The sequence below is a fragment of the Apteryx mantelli genome, chromosome 17 (genome assembly GCF_036417845.1).
Source record: "Apteryx mantelli isolate bAptMan1 chromosome 17, bAptMan1.hap1, whole genome shotgun sequence".
Taxonomy (NCBI): Eukaryota; Metazoa; Chordata; class Aves; order Apterygiformes; family Apterygidae; genus Apteryx; species Apteryx mantelli.
The window spans coordinates 8,635,387-8,655,812 of record NC_089994.1 but is presented as its reverse complement, the minus strand read 5'-3'; the positions used below and the strand labels follow the sequence as shown (position 1 = coordinate 8,655,812).

Genomic DNA, 20,426 nt, shown 5'->3' with positions numbered 1-20,426 from the left:
ACTTCAGAGCTGCAACCCCACCTTCCTACTTCCCCTTCTGGCATTAAACCTAAACAGCTAAATATTTGCAGTATAGAGTGAACTACCTTGTATCTAAGGTAGTACAGAATGTTATACAGCAAAAACATTTTTAAGAGAGTAAATATGTAAAATACAGAAGCCTGAAGGAAGCGAGAATTAATTTACATCCTCTGTACCTAATCAGGTCTTTAGTTGATTCAAAATCAATTTTTAAAGGTGAAAAGAACTTAAAATGAAACCTCAAGCCAGAACAGAATGAGTTCTCCCTACTGGCACACACTAGACCATCCCCAGTTACAAATGGGTAACAGTGAAGCTTCTGAGTAGTTTAGTAAACGGTGTGACCCTCTATAGAGAACTGAGTGCTGACAAGGACTAAGGCTCCTTCCCCATGCCAATAGCTCATGGTCTGCAACTTGGGAAATGGATCAAATCCTTCCAAGGAATTTGAAAACCTTATAGCATGCAAATAAACAGGCATCAAAGCTCAACTACATACTAAGTAGCTTAACTTTGTAGCTGGCTGGACAGGAGGAAAACACCTTCTGCCCAAGATGTTTGTCAGGTGAAAAAGGAGCCTGCTCCCGCCAAAGGAAAGATGATAGTATCATCTGACTCTCCACTCCTGCTTCCCAGGGTGGGAGTGAACAGTACAAGGCTTCTTCACAGACCTCTTCTCCTAAATAAAGATTGCCAGATTCTGGTCTGTTGTAAACTTGAACACACAATGCACTCCGTAAATCAGGCAAAGTAACCTCAGAGCAATTTCACATTGCTTATCTGAGCATCCAAATATGTCCCCATAACAGCAACACTCATTCATTTAAGCAGTGCAAGTGGGAGCACTCCAGACACACAAAGGATAAACATTTACAAATGTTGTAATAGTCTTGGCAGATCTGGGCCTTAAAATAATTAAACCAGCAAGAAAAAACACTGGCCAGTGCTGGACAAGGACACTAAAATTCATTAAATTCACTAAAAGCCAAGTAGTTAGAATTTAACTTCTGTGCTATGATTCCTGCTGCTTATGATCAAAGCTTAGAAAACTGATCACTCAGCTGACAGATTGACAAGGGCTCTCAGAGCAGGCAGGTTTTCAAGGGGAAATGGCTGGTTTCCTCTCAGACCTGGTGAGTATCCAACTTCTTGTCTTCTAGCCCTAGTCGCTAATAGCAGCATACGGCACTTAGCCCTCTTCAAAGATTACAGCAAGGGAATTGAGCAGTCTTTCTTTTATCAAAAATGAACAACGGAGCACCTGCTGGGGACAACATTCATTCAGCAATAAGAGGGGAAGTGCAGGATGAAAAGTGAGCTTATCCCATTTGGGGGACTGGCACAAATGCAGTAAAGAAAAACAGGAGAATCATATGTGGTGAGATGCCTCTACCTCAGCCTGAAAGGACAGACTGACTACACAGTATCTCCAGAAAATATATCAGAAATACAAAAGAGTGGAAAAAGTTTAAGAGGGGACCTGGGAAGCCAGGAAAGAAAAGGCATTTTGAGCAGGACAGAGAAAACAATAGTATGAGAAAGACAAAAACAGAACAACTCCCATCCTACTGTCCTGCATTCTCAAGGATATTTGAGGATACTCTTCTCTTTAGAGTTTGACTTGACTAAATGCCTGAAAATATATGTGCTTGTGAAGAGAGCTCTAAAATTCAGTGTACATCATGGGAGTACAGTTGGTCTGCTTTCCAAATAGGGGTCATTCAAGCTGGGGTTCTGAATATACAGTTTCCTGTGGGGATAATAAAAGTGAGCCTAAAAAAAATAACGGTTTTAAGAGGACAGACTTGATTAATCTCTGAAAACTGGTGAACAAAGTCTCTGAAGAGGCAAGGCTGGAAGGAAAAAGGGATTCAAGAAAGCTGTAGCTTCTTACTAGCACAAAAGCAAACACAAATTATCTGAAAAAGGTTTTTATCTTTTTTTAACTTCTGTGGCAAAACTAACAGAATTAGAGGCTGGATCCTTCCAATTTGTCAATAACAAGGAGAAGAACACAAAAAAATCTACAGATCTGCATTTCAACAATTTCCCAGCAATTTTCTTTATTGAAAAATTCAAGATTTTTTTTGTATTATAAAGGTTTCTTAACCACAGAAGTGTAAAGGCATAAGCTCTCATAAATTAACTTGTTTCTGAAAGCCATGTTGCTATCATGAACTCATAGGATGTGTTTCATCATCTTTGGCAGGTTCAGTACCGGAAGCTATTATCAATGATTTTGGTGCTAGGAATTGGTGGAACCCACCTATCTGGTTTTCAAATGTCTGTGATGAATTATGCTTCCCCGGTAAGCAAAGCCTTCATAAAATCATATCTGTAACTGCTCTTCATGGAGCTAGCCCTAACACTTTGAAGACGCTCTATAAAACCTGTCAGGTGTTGCTATGTGTGTTTATTCCCAAATTTTTTCAATCCCATACTGCCCAGTGTCAAAGGGAGTCTGCATGAACATTAGGAGCTGTATTCCAAAGACAACATTCCCTCAGAATATCAGAAAGGATGAGAAAACTGGAAAACCAGCAGTATTCCTGCTGTGATCTATAGATGAATGGAGGGACTACAGAAGTCTTGGTCATTCTTTAAACTAAGTTTTTTCTTTTATAAAACGTCTCTAACATGTTTTGTTAGAGAAGCATGTATTGTTAAGCATGTGCGGCAACGTGTGAAAACAACACATTGAAGCACACTCCTTAAAGATTATGCCATGGAGAGAAAGGTTAAAAACTAAAAAGCTGACTGAATCTCAAACTTCAGTTCAGCCTTTTCCCTCTTTATTTCTGCTGCCTGCACTCAAAAACATTTGCACTTCACAAGAATCTACAAAAGTTCCTATCATTTTGGTGTGAGAGAGCCAGGATTCAACAGATTAAACAGTACAATTAATTTTTGCAAGAGCCTCTTATGTTGTTTAAGCTGTATGAGAGGAAGTTTGGTGACCTAATCTTAACTTTACCTATCTCCACTTAAAAGAAGAGCTGAATAATGTATTCATTCCACTAAATTAATACTACATCTTGTCAAGACTGAGGTACAAAGGCAGAGTTTACTGAGGACGCTTGCAGTGTTGTGTTTCCTGTTTCCACAAGCAATACATTTAATTGTACACAGTAGTAACAAAAGAGGCAATCATTTTCAGCATTATCACTGAAGTGGAGTATACGTAACACCTTCCCCTCCTTGGCAGACTCCATTGCTCACCATACTAGTCACCAGTAGCTGCTCAAAACTGATCTGCTGACACATTAAGTGGTAATAGCTACATTTTGTGGAATTTGTGGCTAATATCAACCCTAATTTGCTAACAAGAGTCCCATAGTTGTGCTTTCAGTAATGACTATTGTTCTAATTTTTTGTGGTAACCATAATGAAGAACTGTTGTGAATAGTGCCTCAGAGTAATGAAAATCTCCTTTTCTGTCCCAGTACATTCAGAAGTTTATCAATGAAACCTGGCTGGAGAGATACGGTTCTGTGCTGCATCAGGAGACACTCACATTACTGTGGTCCCTCATCGTGTCTATGTACTGTGTAGGTGGAATGATAGGGTGTCTGTGTAGTGGGTACCTGACTGCAAAATATGGAAAGTAAGTATATTTCCCAACAGCTCACTAATCAAGGATGGAACAAGGGAAGCAATTAAATAAGTATCGTTCTTGTAGTATAATGGATGTGGAAATTCTCATTGTCCCCTACTGGTGCAGAATTAATTCTACTCAGAATGTGTAACTACACCCAGGTCCATTAGAGAGACCAGAATACACACGTTTCTGATTCCCTCTTCATAATTTTTGATGCCACCCTATTTCTATATTTTTGCTGCACTTTTAGTAAAGAACCAATCTCTGAAGTTTCTTTATTAGGCAATAGTGCAGCACTGTAGCAGTGCAGAAGGTGATAAATATCAATTAAAATTTTGTTAAGTTCAGTCCTCTGTGAGGACAGTCAGAGTTTCAGTGAAGTTAAGTCCCTCAGGCCCCATTCAGAACCCTTTCTTTGAGGGTGACAGCAACAGAACAAAGCCAGAAGTCTCCAGCTTGAGGTGGGCAGTGAACCTAGTTCTTGGTAAAGCCGGGTTTCCCTTGTTCCAGGGACATGTACGGTGGTTGGCATGGGAGCCTGGACCACAGGAAAGATGTGAAAAAGACCATCCCTTATCAGTACTTATCCTGCAAGAATTTCCTTCAGCATCATGGTGTGCTCACTTGGGCTTAGTACAGAAAAGAGGAGTCTAGCTTTTATCTTTCCACTCTCCTGGAAAGACATCATGGCTTTTCACAATCACAAAAGGTTGCCCTATAAGCAGTGAATTTAAAGATGGCCATGGCTCGGCCTCTAAATCCAGAGGAGAACAGGCAGACATTAGTTAGAGATGAAAAAGTAAAACCTGAATCATACCCATATGTTGTTTGCTGTTGCAGGAAAAAATGTCTGCTGTTCAATGACCTGGTCCTCATAGTAGCCACACTGCACACTGGTTTCAGTAGGAGAGCCAAATCTTTTGAGATGATCCTGATTGGGCGCTTCCTCGAGGGCATCTGTGCTGGTAGGACTCCCTGCTACTCCATGTTAATGTGACTTCTTTGGGGTGGATACAGAAATCTTCCTGCTGGGAGTACCCAGGCATGCACAGTAACCCCATGGAAGAAGGAACAGATTGGGAAAAGGTAAGATCATGCCTCACTTTGAGGCAACCGGCCACATAAATCCATCACATGGTCTAGTTTGTCCCCTGGGCAGGGACAGTATAATAATGAGCCATCCTTTGCCTTCACTAGGTCTTGCTGAGAGAGGTATTTGATGAATTAGCCAAACATATTGCTTGCAGTAAGAAAGAGATTCATTTTCAGCCTACTTATTTTGGAGGATACATAGCAAACAGTTTAGAGGAAACAGGAGAGAGCTACCTTTGACTGAAGGTGAAATGAAAAGGGGACCCTCTCCCTTGCTTTCTATAGCTTAATGCTCTCCTGTGTCTTCTTCCCTTTCAAGGAATACATATGAATGCCCATGTGCAGTATGCAGGAGAGATCTCACCTAAGAAGTTGCGTGGATTTGTAAACGTGACCTCCTCTGTGTTTCTTGCACTAGGAAAAACTGTAGCAAGAATTCTTGGATTGCGGTACTTCTTATACTGCTCCTTCTCACCCTATTTTCTATGCAGTTGTCTTCTTTACATCTCTGTGAGGAAAGTGCTGTCCTCCCCATCCTAGAGGTGGAGCAAGGAGACAGACACACACTAAGGGTGGGATTTTACTTTGCTTAACCACATCTGTCAAAAAGAAAAGCATCTGCCCCATGCCAGCCACAGAGGTTCCGTTGTTAGTTACAGACCCTTCTCTTGAGAAGGGATGAATCCATCTTTGGAGGTGCCTGTCTCACTGTTTAAGTTAATAAGAAATATTTCTGTGTAAACACTCTTAGTAAGCATTTGGGATCTGTTATTGATGATAATTTCTTGATCGCCTCATGCAGAATTGCCTCGTTGATTCAGAGAGCTGCTGTGGGACTATTCAGACTCCACTGATTTTTAGTAAATTTTCAAATTATGAGAAAAATCTCAGTTGTGCAGTAGAATGAGGGTATTGGCCTATTTCCTCTCCCTAGTTAAAAACTTTCTATTTCAGTTTATCCTTTCCAGGTCTATATGTATATTGTTTCTATTTAGTTAGTCTGGAATCCAAAATAATCCCCCAAACTAGTTATAGAATATAATTGTATTGGACTATAAATACATTCTTATGTACTTTCCATAGAGATCTTTTAGGAACTGAAGACTTGTGGAACGTGCTATTGTCCTTCTCTGGGCTGGTGGCATTGATTCAGCTGCTCTTTTTACCATTCTTTCCTGAGTCCCCTCCCTATCTTCTGCTGCAAAAAGGAGACAAGAACGGTTGTTTGAAAGGTAAAATAAAACTTCAGATTCTTGATTTGTTATACTCTTGGGAAATTGAACCTGACAGAGGGAATTATTTTTGGTCAGCTAAAGTTTTCTTGATAATTACGTGATTAAAGATCTTGTAAAGATTGTAACATAGAATTATGTTACTCCAGACAAAGAGGAGTTACCAGAAATATTCAACGCTATAGCAAGTAGATGCTATAGCAAGTTGAAAGCCATTTTTCAGGGCAGTCTCAGCATGTCCCAGCAAGTGATGTTCTAGTTCTTTCCTCAGTGACTGATGGATCAAAGCATGGACTGAATTGCAAATGATTAATAAGCCATTAAAAGTTGAAAAACACATAACTATGAGTGGATCAGATGATGGAGGAGTATGTTTCATTCTGTCTCTTCTGTAGCCATGAAGCAACTCTGGGGAGAAGGGAATTATCACACAGAGTTTGATGACATGTTGAAGGAAAGAGCTGCAACAAAAGGCACCAAAATCATGAATGTTCTAGAGGTGCTGAAAGAACCATCCTTGCGTCAGCAGCTGAGCATCATGCTCCTCCTTCTACTCAGTCTACAGCTTTGTGGCTTGAGTGCAGTTGAGTATACCTCATTTCCATGCTTAGATCTACTTAGATCTAGTAACCAAAGGGCCATAATTCCAATTTGCCACTTTCCTCCAGATCTACTTTATTCCTTCTCACACAGAACCCACTGTCTGTGAAGCCCAGTGGTAACATCACTAGTATTCTTCATACCTTTAAGGGAACTTCTGGGCTGGGAAAACAAGAGATACAGCACAGTGGATGTGAATGTTCCTGCAAGGGTGCCATTGCCTTCATTCCAGTGGTGGTATTTCCAAAAGCTCTTTAGGAGACATCTCTTTATCTAGACTTCAATCTCCACTTTCTTTGACTTCTACATCCCAGTAGCAGATTGCCATCTATTGCCATCCAACTTTCATTCCATTTGAAACTGGAGATTTACCTGTTAAGGAATTTCTTTCTGGTGCCTCCTGCATACAAGGTAGCAGTGCCCAATACAGCCGAAAGTAATATGTATTCCCCCAAATGTCATTTTGTCACTCGCCTATGGGTTTGTCTCCATAAGCCTTGGTTAAGCTTGCAGTTCTGCTGGAGCTTACATTCATTACACTTCCCAGGAATGCAGTCAGTGAAGGCAGCTCTGTGCTCTTCTAAGACAGAGAAATGGTACCCACTCCATCAGAGACTTTGTGAATGAGCAGCTTTTGCTTAGCTACTGTAAAAAGGCTACAGAAATAACTGTTCGGATAATTGTGCACATTAGTAGCAGATACTGATGAGATCTCCTTTTCTTTTTCTTCACTCCCTGTCTTATCCCTTTCCTCTTCCTCTTTGCCATAACTAGATCTTTCTCTCAGATCCTACTGGCAATATGCTCCTTTCAACTCCTTTTTTCTTCTAGACTTTCAAAACCCTTTTTGTCATCCCCGTTAGCCTTTCAACTTTTCACATCATGAGCAGGTATGTCACCTCCACTAGTTCTAAGTGATGCTGGATGAGCGCAAATCACATCTATTGACCATGCTTCATTTTTAAAATGTCTCATATTTCCCAGATCACCTTTTACACCTCCGAAATTTTTCGGACAGCCAACCTTCAGGAAAGCATAATCCCATACGTATCTCTAGGAGTTGCGATCTCCGAGCTCTTCTCTATCATCTTCTGTGTAAGTCAGACCTTGCTGGGGCTTTAAGGGTTAAAGTAAACGTGATTTGAGTTATTCTTTCTTAAAATAAATGAATAGTCTCTATGTGAACCAAAGAGTATTTTCTGTGGCAATGCACAAGTCTGTAAAGTGTTTTTTACTGTTTTTATTTATTGTTCCAAATTTCTTCCTATCTTCTACAGCTTCATTCTCCACCATTTCTTACAAAAATCTCTCATTTATGCAACTATAAATTCAATGTCATTCAAACATATATACACAAATACATGTAAGTATACCTGTGTACTTGTTCATAAATATATATATACACACACAAATATATATAAGTATACCTATATATATTTGTGCGTACATATATATATATATGAACGGAATTATAACATGCTTCTGTTGATTACAATGTTTATGAACAAGTAGCCGTAATGCTTGGGGAATAATGCTACTTAATAGCATTAGAGAGGTTGATTGCAAGGAACTCCATATAATAACTGATTTGAGACCAACACTTTATTTGTGTTCTCTAAAGTAAAAAGAACTGAAGAAGAGCTTGATTTGTTGGACGGCTGACGGCTGGACTTCACCATGCTCCCAGTAATACGCAAATGTTTTCTACTCCTCAGAGCTCCATTATAGATCGTTTTGGACGGCGGATTCTCCTTTGGGGTGGTTATTTGCTGATGGCACTGATATTGGTGTTCTTAGAAACAAGTCTTCTACTGAGTGTAAGCAAATATCTCTCTGGGGGTGGCCCTGCATCATAAATCCTTGTGCAGGACAGCAGAATGTCAGCCTTAGCTTTGACCTCCCACAACAGCAGGCCTGAATGTCTTGTGAATACAAACTCACAGCCCTCTCTGCAAGGTCTTTTTCCTGTCTTTGTCCATCCTGCTCCTCATCTTCCTTAATCAGGCTTTTAAACAGTCAGTGAAAAACATTTTGTAAAACCATTGGTCTGGCATAGTCTTCCTCCAGCTCTCTGCCTGCCTGACTTCTTCAAACCACACTTGTGTCTTGTTTCACTGTCCTTAAAATCCTTAGATGAGCATCCCTGCTGTCATATTTCCCATTTGCTATCCCATGCCTCCTCCAGCAGGAACTGTGTGCATTGTCCCTTCCCACAACCACCAATTTCCTCCCTGTCCCAGCCCTTGATACAAGCAATCCAACTGCATACACACAGTGCACATCACAGCTTCAACGGAGCCACTGATTTACCTTGCATTGCATTGTCTCAGCCCATAAGCTTCTAACTTCTCTCTGTTCCACAGATGTTTTCTGATTCACAAGAGTTTTAAACTCTTCTCTGAAGTTGTCTAACTGAATAACATAATTAGGCTAAATCAGAAACAATTTTCCCCATGTTGTAATTAGCTTGGAGTTTGTTATTTGTTTATCAGACCAAGGTGAAGTTCAGCTCACCTCTGTATATATGACACTGCAGCCAGTTCTGAGCCTGCTTTTGGCCTTCCGCTGTGTACAGTAGAGAGAAGTAAATACTTCTAGTGAGCATCTATTACAGAGCCCAACATCATGATGAAATGACAGCTCTTCCATAAACATTGCTTCCTTTGTATGTTTTGATCAGCTATGGTACCACCATTAAATTAACTACCATTCTCCTCCCTTCTTTTGCCCTTGTCTAGGATCAGTTCTTTTGGATGCGTTACTGCAATGTTATTCTCATCTTCTTATTCATCATTGCCTATGGAATAGGACCAGGCAAGTAAAACAATATAAGTAGCAACAGGAAACCTTTGGACTGGACTATACAGGATAAGCGCAGGCTGTGGATGTATGGAAATATAATTCGACTATGTGAATATATTGTGATAAATCAGCAGCATAGCTTCAACTGAAATTAAGGCAACCCCAATTTATGATGAATTAATGACCTGAGAAACAATTTCTATAAAAAATTACTTCAAACAATTCAGACCCTGATATATCAGGACTCCATTTTGGAGGGTGTGAGTGTTGTTCTGTGTACACAGACCCATCTGGCCTATCTCTGTCTTTGCACAAGGGCAGAGACAGCCTCTTCTAAAACATTTGAGCTTTCTCAATTCACCTATAAAGTTCAATTCCACTGAAGAATGATATCTGATTGCATGCATAGCTCTGTCTCTTAGCATTTCTTTGTCCCTTCTCTTCCTCTCTTAATGTCACTCTGAATGGTGGTAATGCCAGAACCAAACTTACAGCTCACTATTATGATTTCACTCAAGACCAATATTTACTCCGCTTTCAGTTATTACACTTTCTAACATTAAATGGGGGCTGTTATTATGGTAAGGGCTTTTATACAAGGACCATGAATGTCTTGAAAACCTAACAGAATTTCCATGGTAGCAGGACCCAGTCGCCTCCTACAGACAATAGAGAGAAATAGGCCCTTAAGGCATGATTTATCTCCTTATTTTAACTATACATTTTATACATCCATATTTTAACTATACATCTTAGGTAACTGCACTTCAGGGATGTCCATCTTTCTCCATGGACCATAAGAGAAATCTGGTAGGCTAGTTCACATGGAGGTGGCTGTGCTGCCTAAAGCTAGATGAAACTGATCTCACCTATCCTGACTTACTGGGGCTGTGTTTGACCAATGACATCTGTTCACTCTTTCACTTTGAGGAAAATGGTTAACTAAAACTCCCCAGGAGAATACAAAATGCACAGCAATGTTTTTTTATCACTTTTTATGTTTTTTTCCTCAGCTGGAGCCTTCGCATCTGTCATGAATGAAATCTTCACCCTCTCAGCAAGGTCCTCTGCTTTTGTAATTGGTGGGATCGTCATATGGCTAGGACTCACTTTCACTGGAATGATTTTCCCCTTCGCTGTTGTATGTAATTTGATTCAGATCTTCTCTTTTACTATCTCAGTTTAAACTGGTTTTCTAAGCTGGCCTGGACAGGAAGATGCAATGCCTTGTAGATGATCAATGCTGTAAATCCCTTATTGCTTTCGACACATGGAGGACATCTACCTAAAATACTTCCTTACTCCTCAGACATCCTCTGCTGTCTCATAAATAGATTGAAAGGATAAATAAACATTCTTTCTGTAAAATCAACTTGTTCCTCATTTCATAGGGACAACTCAACAACAATCAAGAATCTACAGGGGCAAGTGTCATTAGGAAAATCGCTCATCATATTCTATTTTTCTCTCCAGATGGCTCTTGGTCCCTTCTGCTTCCTCATCTTTATTGCTGTCCTGATCATTTCATCGATTCTCATGTACGTGTTCCTCCCAGAAACAAAAGGAAAGTCAATCACAGAAATTGCAGAAGAATTCAAAACACGCCAATTTAAGAAGAAACATCATCAGACTGTGGAGAAGAATGCTACTGAGGAAAATACATTATGCACCAAGCTCTGATGGGCCACCATAGGCAACTTCCACTGACAAAAAGCTCTGTCTCAAGATCAGACTGAAGACTAAACCTTAACATGGACTCTTCTCAATAAAATATAATTCAAAAAGTAATCAACAGAGAGCTTGTCATTAATCCAAGCAGTCCTATTTTACACTTGTCTTCATTTTTATGTTGAGGGACAATGGTTCCTTCCTAGAACAGCTCTGTAGCAGGACATTAGTAATTACAGACACTTCTCAGAACCAGCATGTAGAAACATTTTCAGGGATAACACATCAATTTTATACCAAGCCATTTTCCTTTGCAGTCATTTTAAAAGAGCAGGATTTGACTCTGTGTTTGTTACTTTGTAACAAAATTCTGCTTAGGTTTAAGAGCAGGATGAACACAGGATGAAATATAAACATAACTCTTGCAAACAATTTTCTTGTCATCTCTTCATGAAATCATACTGTAAAGGTTCTAGAATTGATGATTAACATTGCAAATGAACAAATGTCAGGTAGGACAACACAGAAAACTTGATCTTGCTCTATTTTCTTGAGCTGACATCATGGAGCTGCATGTCCTGATTGTCTCAGTAACGACTGTGAGGGATCAGCCCCAAACCCTGGGCAGCTGGCAGAGATGAATCCTCGTCTGCATCCTCTGGAGCAAACTGGCTGCACCTCCATGCATATCAGCCAGAGCAAAACCTGGAACAAATTTTTGTAGTGTGCACTATCCTCTCTTCACAGACAGCACTGTTCCGCCACAAGGGTGAACAAGCATACAGGCAGTGCTGACAGCTAGAGGACCAGAGGCCTGGAGTGAGACAGGGAGTAAGCCAAGCTGAGAGAGCAGACACTGCAAAAACTCAGCTTACTTTATAAATAACTAACTGCTCAAGACAAGAAGCAGAAGTTGTGATAGCAAAATGTCTGCTAGCTGTGTACTGGATTAGGACACATTATAATCTACTAGTACACATCAGCATGTAGTACTACACTTTACCACTGCCATGCTCCATAGCATCCATGCACTACTGCTATGCAAGAGCTGATAATTTTGCTGTCCACTGCAACATCTAATATCTTCACTCTCCAAACTCTTCTACCTTCTAATATGACCACCATTTATTTTTCCATTTTCTGCCACAGTTACAAATTGCATCCTGTTCAGTAGGACCATAAGGCCTACCTTTCTGCAATTTAACTACATTGATATCACTGGGCTGGAGCTCTGAATCAGTGTTGAGTTTTGGGGAGCTTTATTTTCTATTAAAAATTTCCAAATGAATATATATTTTAAAACAAGATATAGAGAGATCAAAATCATCCTCCATTTTTCTGCCAAAACTTGAGATCAGATTTTTGTGTTTCTGTTGCAACAACTAATCACCACATAAACTCTTCAATTTAGGTGAAAGAATAGTTAAGTTCACAAGATTTCTGGGAAGCTATTCCTTTAAGAGAAAGCATCTCCAAAGCACAATAAAATTGCTTTTACAGACAGACCAAGTCTGCTATCTAAACTCTTCTCTGATGAACGAGAGGATTATATTTCATTTGGTCAAAGACTAGAATATCAGTAACCGAGCTGATAAAGTATATGTGCTATTAAATTGCTAAAATGTTTAGTTAGTCTTTTAATCAGTTTTAGCAGTATAATGTATCTGTTACTTCTAAAGGAATAGTCACAGAAGATGTTCTGATACTAAAGCACCAGTGTATGTTCCAGCAACTAAGACCTGGTTTAGACTTTATATTCAATCGGTTTTCACTCCCTGTATCAAAATAGGGAGTACTTATGCTACAGAATGTTCCCATTCAGAGGGCCCTCTCCTGTTGAGACACTGAAATATTTAATCCATCAGTTCCAAGCTTTGTCCAACTACTACTGAAAACCATCAGTCTACAGAAACAATACGAAGAAAACATTAACCTCAGTCTTGGAGTCAGATGATTACTTAAGCAGTAATGTGCAGAAGAGGCATGACAGAAAACAATTCCTAAGTCTCACAGAGTTCTGCCTGCCTGGGAGCAGCCACCCTTTCAACATAAGACGGACAAGCTCCTCTCAGAACTGGTGAGTACTACAGCTGGCAGTATTTCCTGATAGTATTAAGTTGTCAGAAGCTCTGTAGAAAAAAAATGGGAGGTTGCCTTTATAGTCTATTGCAATTACCATTCATAAAGAAAATACAATACGTATGTGCCACACTATTTTCAAAATAATAGCGTGGATAGTGGATGTTCTCTAAATAGTCCTTCAAATTTTGTTACTGTAAAATTTAGATCTATCATTTAAAATGACAAAAAATCAAAAGAGACAAAATGAACTTCCTGGGTTAAAGGAAACTTTGAAGGAAGTTCCAGCTGGGTGGAGAAAGTGATTTAAAAAAAAAAAAAGGCAAATAAGTCCTTTAGTATTTAAATGGTGAGGAAGTTCCATACCATTCTCCTCTTCTTCCCACACTTTGCCATGTACATCGGTGATACTATTTAACTTTCCTAGTTAGTAGCCTAAAAATGATAATAAATTGTGCATTTGAAAATGCATTTTTTGCTGATTAATTAATAAAGAAGAAAAATAAAACAAATAATCCAGAATCTTTATCTGACAGATCTTTTTTGTGTTGATACTTTGCATGTTCTACTAAGGGTTTTTTTAAGTGTTAATGATATCCTAGGAATACAGAGAACAAGAGACTATGATATCACCAGCTTCTTTTGTGATGAGCTTGTACTGTTCTTTGCAGGTTCAGCATCAGAGACTGTTTGTAACGCTCTCTGTGTTGGGAATTGGTGGATCCCTCAAAATTGGCTTTCAAATTTCTATGATGAACGACCCGTCCATGGTAAGAAAAGCTTTAAGGAGAAGCAGTATCTTCAGAGATCATTGGTAGTGGGGTCAAAATGTAAACAGTGCTTCTCAAAATAACTTACCAAGTGAGTGTTTCCATTGACCTTCCATTTCCAGCTCCTTCCACCCCCTTTCTGTGCTGAAGAAAACAGTAAGAGCTAGACTGTGGCTGCCTTTGAGTAGGCATGCCCAGTTAACAAACACAACAACCTCTCCACTTAAAAAACATTAACATGAGTAGTCAAAATTTTTTGCATTCTCCAAACAGCGATGAGCAAGGCCTATCGAGACCTGTCTAGAAATCCCATGGGAACATGCATGGATGGATGGATGAATGGATGGAACAGACCCCGGGCTCTGATTCTGCCTGCAATGATAGTCAAAAAAAGGTGCTTCTGGGAGTTTCAGATGGCTCCCAGTTCACTGCATCAGAAGCCATGGTGTATTGCAGCATGGGCATTCATAGGGGTGAAATGGAGAGCTTCCTCCTTATGGGGAACATCTTGGCAGGAATTCACAGTAGCTACAGAACTGGGAGAACAAGATTATTCCTGGTCTTTTCAATTACAGAATCAACCAACTTTGTACAGGATGGTTCTAAGATAAACATTTTCTCCCCTTGCCTTTCTCTAATGTGGAACAGCTCTGAGCAATACATTGCTTTCACAATTATTGTCTTTCTCCTTCTTAGTACATTAGAAGATTTATCAATGAAACTTGGCAGGAACGATACAGTTCTGCCCTGCAGCTGGAGACCCTCAAAGTGCTGTGGTCATCCATTATCTCTGTCTATGGCATAGGAGGATTGCTGGGGTGTCTCAGGAATGGATACCTAACTATAAAATATGGAAAGTGCATATACTTGAAAATGGTTTGCTTATTCCCGAAGGAGAAAAATTTGCTAGTAACTTGAATAACAAGTACACTTTGTGAACATGTCAATATCTGCCTTACCTAGTAAACAGCTCAATAAGCCTGGTTTATTTATGCGTATCCTCAGTATGCAGGAGAAATTTCTCCCAAGAAGCTGTGTGGATTTGCAAATTCTACTTCTGGTCTCTTTTGGTCACTGGGAAAAGTCTTAGGGCAACTTATGGGGCTAAGGTATTTACTACAATTCCTATATACTTCCTCTCTCTCTCTGAAACAAAGCCATTAAATTAAAATATCATTTTACAATGTTTTCTTTGCTTGTACTTTCTAGTGAACTCCTTGGAACTGATTCCTTGTGGCTGCTGTTGATGGCCTGTGTTGGCATTGCAGCACTGATTCAGCTGGTCACTTTGCCATTCCTTCCAGAGTCTCCACCCTACCTCTTAATCCGGAAAGGAAATGAGGAAGGCTGCTTGCACAGTAAGCTGTATATGCATCACTCTTGGCTTTTGTTTTAGCTCAGTTAGAGTCAGATGGGACAGTGTTGATACAAGTGACACCAGCTGTGACTATCACAATTCAGATGTCTGCAAAGGAAGCCATGTGTCTCAAAAAGCCCTCTAAAATTACCTATTCAGTAGGCCACTTGTATAATGGCAGAGATTATAGGGAATACAACGGTTCCAGTGCTCTGCTCTCTGCTCTCACTCCACCTTCAGTGTGAAGTTGAGGTCAGGATTTAAGCCCTGAGTTTGAAGACCCTCCAGGAGACAGGAGGAACCCAGGGAGAGGATAGTTCCCCTATGACAGCTATGTTGCAGTGCAATAGTGAAAAACCTGGCCAACAGCTAGTGACCTTGAGACATAAGACTGAACTTTCCATGGGTCCCTGATGGTCTAGACAGGAGAGGGCCTATATTAAGGAGTTCTCTTCTGTGAGCTAGGAGTGGCCAGTGGAGACTTCACAACCTTCAAATGTGCAGATGTTATGTAACATAATTTTAAATGAGCTAATTCAGGTACCACAACCACCTAACTGGAACAGCAGAGAGCCTACCATGAACTATCTCGTCTTGTCAGTAAACTGAGTAAATTAGATCAATCTTCAATTTATTTTCTTTCCAATAAATTCATCAGGATACAGAGGATGTATGCAATTCTACAGGAATACACACATGCACACAACAAAAAACCCTTTAAAAGAAACAAGATGCTTCACTATCAGTGAAAGAGCTGCCAGTGATTGTCGCCATAGTTTTTATGTTCAGGTTCAAGGAAGACACTTCTAAGGTGCTGTAACAAGGGCCATGTGACTAGACAGGGAAAGAGAGAGAGCAGAGCATTCTCTGCTCTCATGTACCAATGTTTTGACAATGGCATGGTGTTAAATACTAACTGTTAAGTGTTAAATCCTAATGACTATGAAACAGGGCCTGATTTTCTGCAAGACTGTGAATACAGTTTTCATGCATATAAACATACGTCACTGGTATTCTCACCCCATACTTACTAATAATCACCATTTCTGAAACCTTAGGGGTATAATTAATTAGCAATCTAAATAAATGTACAGCTAACAACAGAATGATTCATGAATTATATCAAGCCTTCCTCTTTGTTCTGTACAGCCATGAAGAAACTGTGGGGTGAGGGAGAGCACCAAGCAGAACTGGATGATTTGCAAAAAGAAAAGGTAGCAACGAAAAACATCAAAATCCTGAGTGTGCTGGAGTGATAAAAGACCAAACTCTCCACTGGCAGCCGTGCATTTTGATTACTGTTATCATAACTCTGCAATTCTCTGGCATTAATGCAGTTGGGTATCTTCCTCCTTCATGCCTTAAAGCAACTCCTAGATGTCAATGAGAAAATTCTGCAGTTTAAGCTTGTAGCCACAAAACAAGAAGTTTTACGTTGGTGAGAGTCAAGCAGTCCTGAGATTTACTCCAGGCCATCAACTAGCTTCTGCTTGGCTTTGGATATTTTCGTCCCTCCATCCACCTCTCCTTATGTGGAAAATAAGCATTCACTATCCACCTACCTAAGACAGAAAGAGAGAGCTTCACCGAGCTGGCAATGTGCTATATAAATGCAATGTATTATTTAAGAAGAGGAGTTTTGAATTATGGACATTTATTCTGCAGTAGTGCTGGGGGCAGACTGTTCGGTGCCAACCTGCCTACAACAGCTCCCACCCCCCAAAATCCCATGGATCCCAAAAGACTAACAAGGTGCTACCTGTATCCAGGACGAAATCTTGTGTTTCTTTTTGCCCTGATGCCCTTTTCCCACATCCTCTATGTGGCAGTGCTTCTATACAACTTGCAACTTCTCTAATAATGCTTTTAAAAGGGAATTTCTAATGCTTGATTTGCCTGTTTACAAATAAAAACAACATGAGACCTATGGAAACACATACGTAACATTTATTTGCTCCCATACCATTCTTTTTCCCAGCTTGCACAGACTTCACCATATGGAGCTATTGCAAGTGATGGCACTCCTGAACTGGGAACTGCACAGCTTATTAAAGCCATTGTGCAGCTAACTAGATAGACAGACAGAAGAATGCAAGTTAGGATCAGCATTCACTATTGGCACTGTACCAGATCAATAGTGCATTCTGCTATGATAACTTCCACTTTCATTTGTCAGTTCCTTTCTCTCTGTTTTTACTCTCTTCTTCCTCTCTTTCATATCTTCTTTTCAGGATTCCCAAGCCTTCTTGCAGGACTAAATCCACCAGGTCTTCAGCATATACAGAAGAGGGAATCTTCTGTTGTAATCTTGGTCAGTGCCATTTTGTCTTTGCTGGTCCTCTTGCAGGAACCAGTCTCTGCAGCAGCACAGCCCAGAATTTTGCACAGGGACTGTTTATCCCTGTCACACAGTACTATGTCAGGTTTAGAAGCATGAACCTTGGTTCCCTATGTCCCTCTCTTTTGAAATCCAGGCAAGCTCACTCTGATTTAGCTCCAGAGTCTCCTGCAGGAAGTCACTCCATCATGGTTAGCCTTGCTAGGCACCTTCACTAATTCGCTGTTTCAGAAAACCTTCCATCTCAAGCATTCATTCTCCCAGGTTCCACAAATCCTGTGTGCCAAACCTGAGGAGGTCTTTCCCATGCCTGTCCTTCCAAATGCTTGCTATTGCTGCACCTCTTGCAGTTACTGATAAACCAGATAGTATACGATTAACTCAGCAATATTAATGTTTGCATGTTGCTTTAACCCCATGCCAAGGCCTCCCTATTTCTCCTACTTCTGCAAGCAACTTCTTAAATTATTTTTAACTATTCACCCTATCTTTTTCTCAAAAAGAGAGACTAAGTGACTAAACTAGGCTTTCTTCTTTCAACATTCTCATCTTTGTACTACTGCTTCAGATTCATTGCCGTGACTGTCACCTCCAAGAAGCTGGCAATTTAAGTTCCTTATTTATTTCAGTACAGGCCCATATATCAGAGCCAAAATCACTGTAAGAGCCTGCAGTTGGCATCCAACAAAACAGAGTACTAGAAGTGGCATCATAACTAGCAGGGCTGGAATAGCTGTAGCAAAAGCGAAAAGAGACAAAAAAGCTTCATGTGAACTCCCTCATCTTCCCCAGGAAATTCATCCGTCATTAAGATCCCTGTTTTCACTTCTGTAGGTCCAACTTCAAGTGATGACGATTGGTGTACCTGTTGGTTTTCCTGCACCACAGCAGACTTGCATCAGATGATGATCAGGACTGATACTTTTTAATTACAGCAGTTTCTTTATGTCAAATGCATGTGAAGAGCTTTAAAAAGACATATTCCACTCCTAACCCATTCTTGAAATGAAGTATATTCTCAATAACCAACAACAAGGACAGGTCACTGATTGAAAACTACCCCATTTGCTTGCTTCCCAGTCCTTACATTAAATGTGATGTCACACATGCAATCTGTTGCTTTCAGTGTGAGTTTCTTCTCCTGTTGTGTTTTCTAGGTCTACTTCTATACTTTTGAGGTGCTGCACACAGCTGGGTTTGGAGAAGGCCTTATTCCATATATATCACTAGGGGTTGGCCTCTGTGAATTCTTCTCCACTTTATTCTGTGTAAGTTGCACTGTATCAGTTTGTTACTTGAGCTGTAGCCATGTTTAGAGCGAAGCGAGCGTTTCTCCTGCCCTCCCAGACCTTTACTATTGAGCGGTTTGGCAGGAAAACACTGCTGCGGAAGGGCTATGCTTTGATGGCTTTGGTGCTGGCTATCCTCACAGTTACTCTCTCCCTTCAGATAAAGAAGAGTTTTTTAACTATTTTGTTTCCATTGCTGTTTCACACCTAAGGCCTCGCAGGTTTCACGTCACAGGGTCAAAACAAACTGGATTTAGACTGCCAAAAAGTGAAATCTTGTCATCATTGTAGCAAACTGTCAAGTCCCACACCTTGGTCCCAGCAGGTAGCCTCATGTGCCAGTGCAGACTATTGTTGGACTGATGCTCAAGATTCTCTCCCAAAGGTCCTACTCTATTCTCTCCCTAAGCCACCACTTCCACTTTGTTAGAACTTCCTCTATAGAAGCTAAGCTGTCCTGCTAATGCCCGTCACACACCATAGCCTTCTCCCACATGCTTAGCCTTACAAAGCCTTTGTTTTATCTTAGATGCTCTGATACTCTTGAAGATTTATTTAGACATAAAACAGTTTCTCTTCTTTATGGTCTAAACCACAAGCTCTGTCCAGGAACAAGTCTCCAAGCTCTTTGCAGTGTTTCCTACCTACATCCAGCTGTAGAAACTCTCCTGCTTGCCCCACATTGACAAATACCTGTGACTGATCTGTGGTCTCTCAGATTTCAACATTTGCTACCTCAGAGCTTTGAAAAGCAGGAGAGCCTGCTATCCTACAGGTTCAAATAAATGTCTCCATTAATTTTTCACTCCAGATTAAACACACGTGGATGTCCTACTGCAGTGTCAGTCTGATCTTCTTTGTTTTGTTTTCTGGAGTTGGACCATGTAAGCAACTCAACCTGCACAAAAAATAATTATATGTACATGCTACCTGACTGTTGTGGGGAGCTTACTGGGGCCCCATATGGAGTTGGAGGTGGGCCTGTGAGTGTAGTTCCATAAAATAAAAAGAGAGTTTGAAGACCTGAACTCATAAACATGAGTATGAGGAAAAAGGGAAATGTAACACTGGCATTGACTATTTAATGGCATAGTCACATACCAATAACACTGAACATGATAGAATCATTGTACACTGGGACAAGAAGGGGGAACTAGAAAATTCAAAACAAAACCAAACAAGCGATTCTGTCCTTCTTCATTCTTGTTTTCTCTTCAGGTGGAGCCACCATGTCCATCATGGTTGAAATCTTCAATCAGTCATCTAGACCATCAGCTGTTGTGATTGGAGGATGCTTCAACTGGACAGGACTCTTGCTGTTGGAATGATTTTCCCATTCATTATGATAAATGACTGCCCTTGTCATTGATGATTTTGAAGATGATTCCAGACACCACATGATGATGTATTTAATTATACACACTCTTTCTTCAGTATTGTAGTGGTTTGATTTCTAATTCAGGAAATCATGTTCAAGATGCTATAAAAAGGAGAATCAAAACAAAATATGCTTATTTCTCTTTCTCCGGTTTATTTCCAGGAAAACCTTGGCTCTTTCTGCTTCCTTATCTTTATGGGGA

At 40.2% G+C, this 20,426-nt stretch overlaps 1 protein-coding gene and 1 pseudogene across 1 annotated transcript; both read left to right on the top strand.

Moving 5' to 3' along the window:
* Positions 1 to 1,130: 1,130 nt before the first annotated feature.
* LOC106486281 (solute carrier family 2, facilitated glucose transporter member 11-like) lies at positions 1,131 to 11,025 on the top strand. The gene is made up of 12 exons (XM_013944835.1): positions 1,131 to 1,154; positions 2,231 to 2,329; positions 3,465 to 3,625; positions 4,460 to 4,584; positions 5,031 to 5,160; positions 5,795 to 5,943; positions 6,339 to 6,526; positions 7,528 to 7,638; positions 8,259 to 8,360; positions 9,282 to 9,357; positions 10,359 to 10,486; positions 10,819 to 11,025. Exons 1-12 carry the CDS (start codon positions 1,131 to 1,133, stop codon positions 11,023 to 11,025), a joined length of 1,500 nt encoding a protein of 499 aa, XP_013800289.1.
* A 2,690-nt stretch (positions 11,026 to 13,715) lies between these two features.
* Positions 13,716 to 20,174, top strand: LOC106486238 (solute carrier family 2, facilitated glucose transporter member 11-like; annotated as a pseudogene).
* Positions 20,175 to 20,426: the final 252 nt, after the last annotated feature.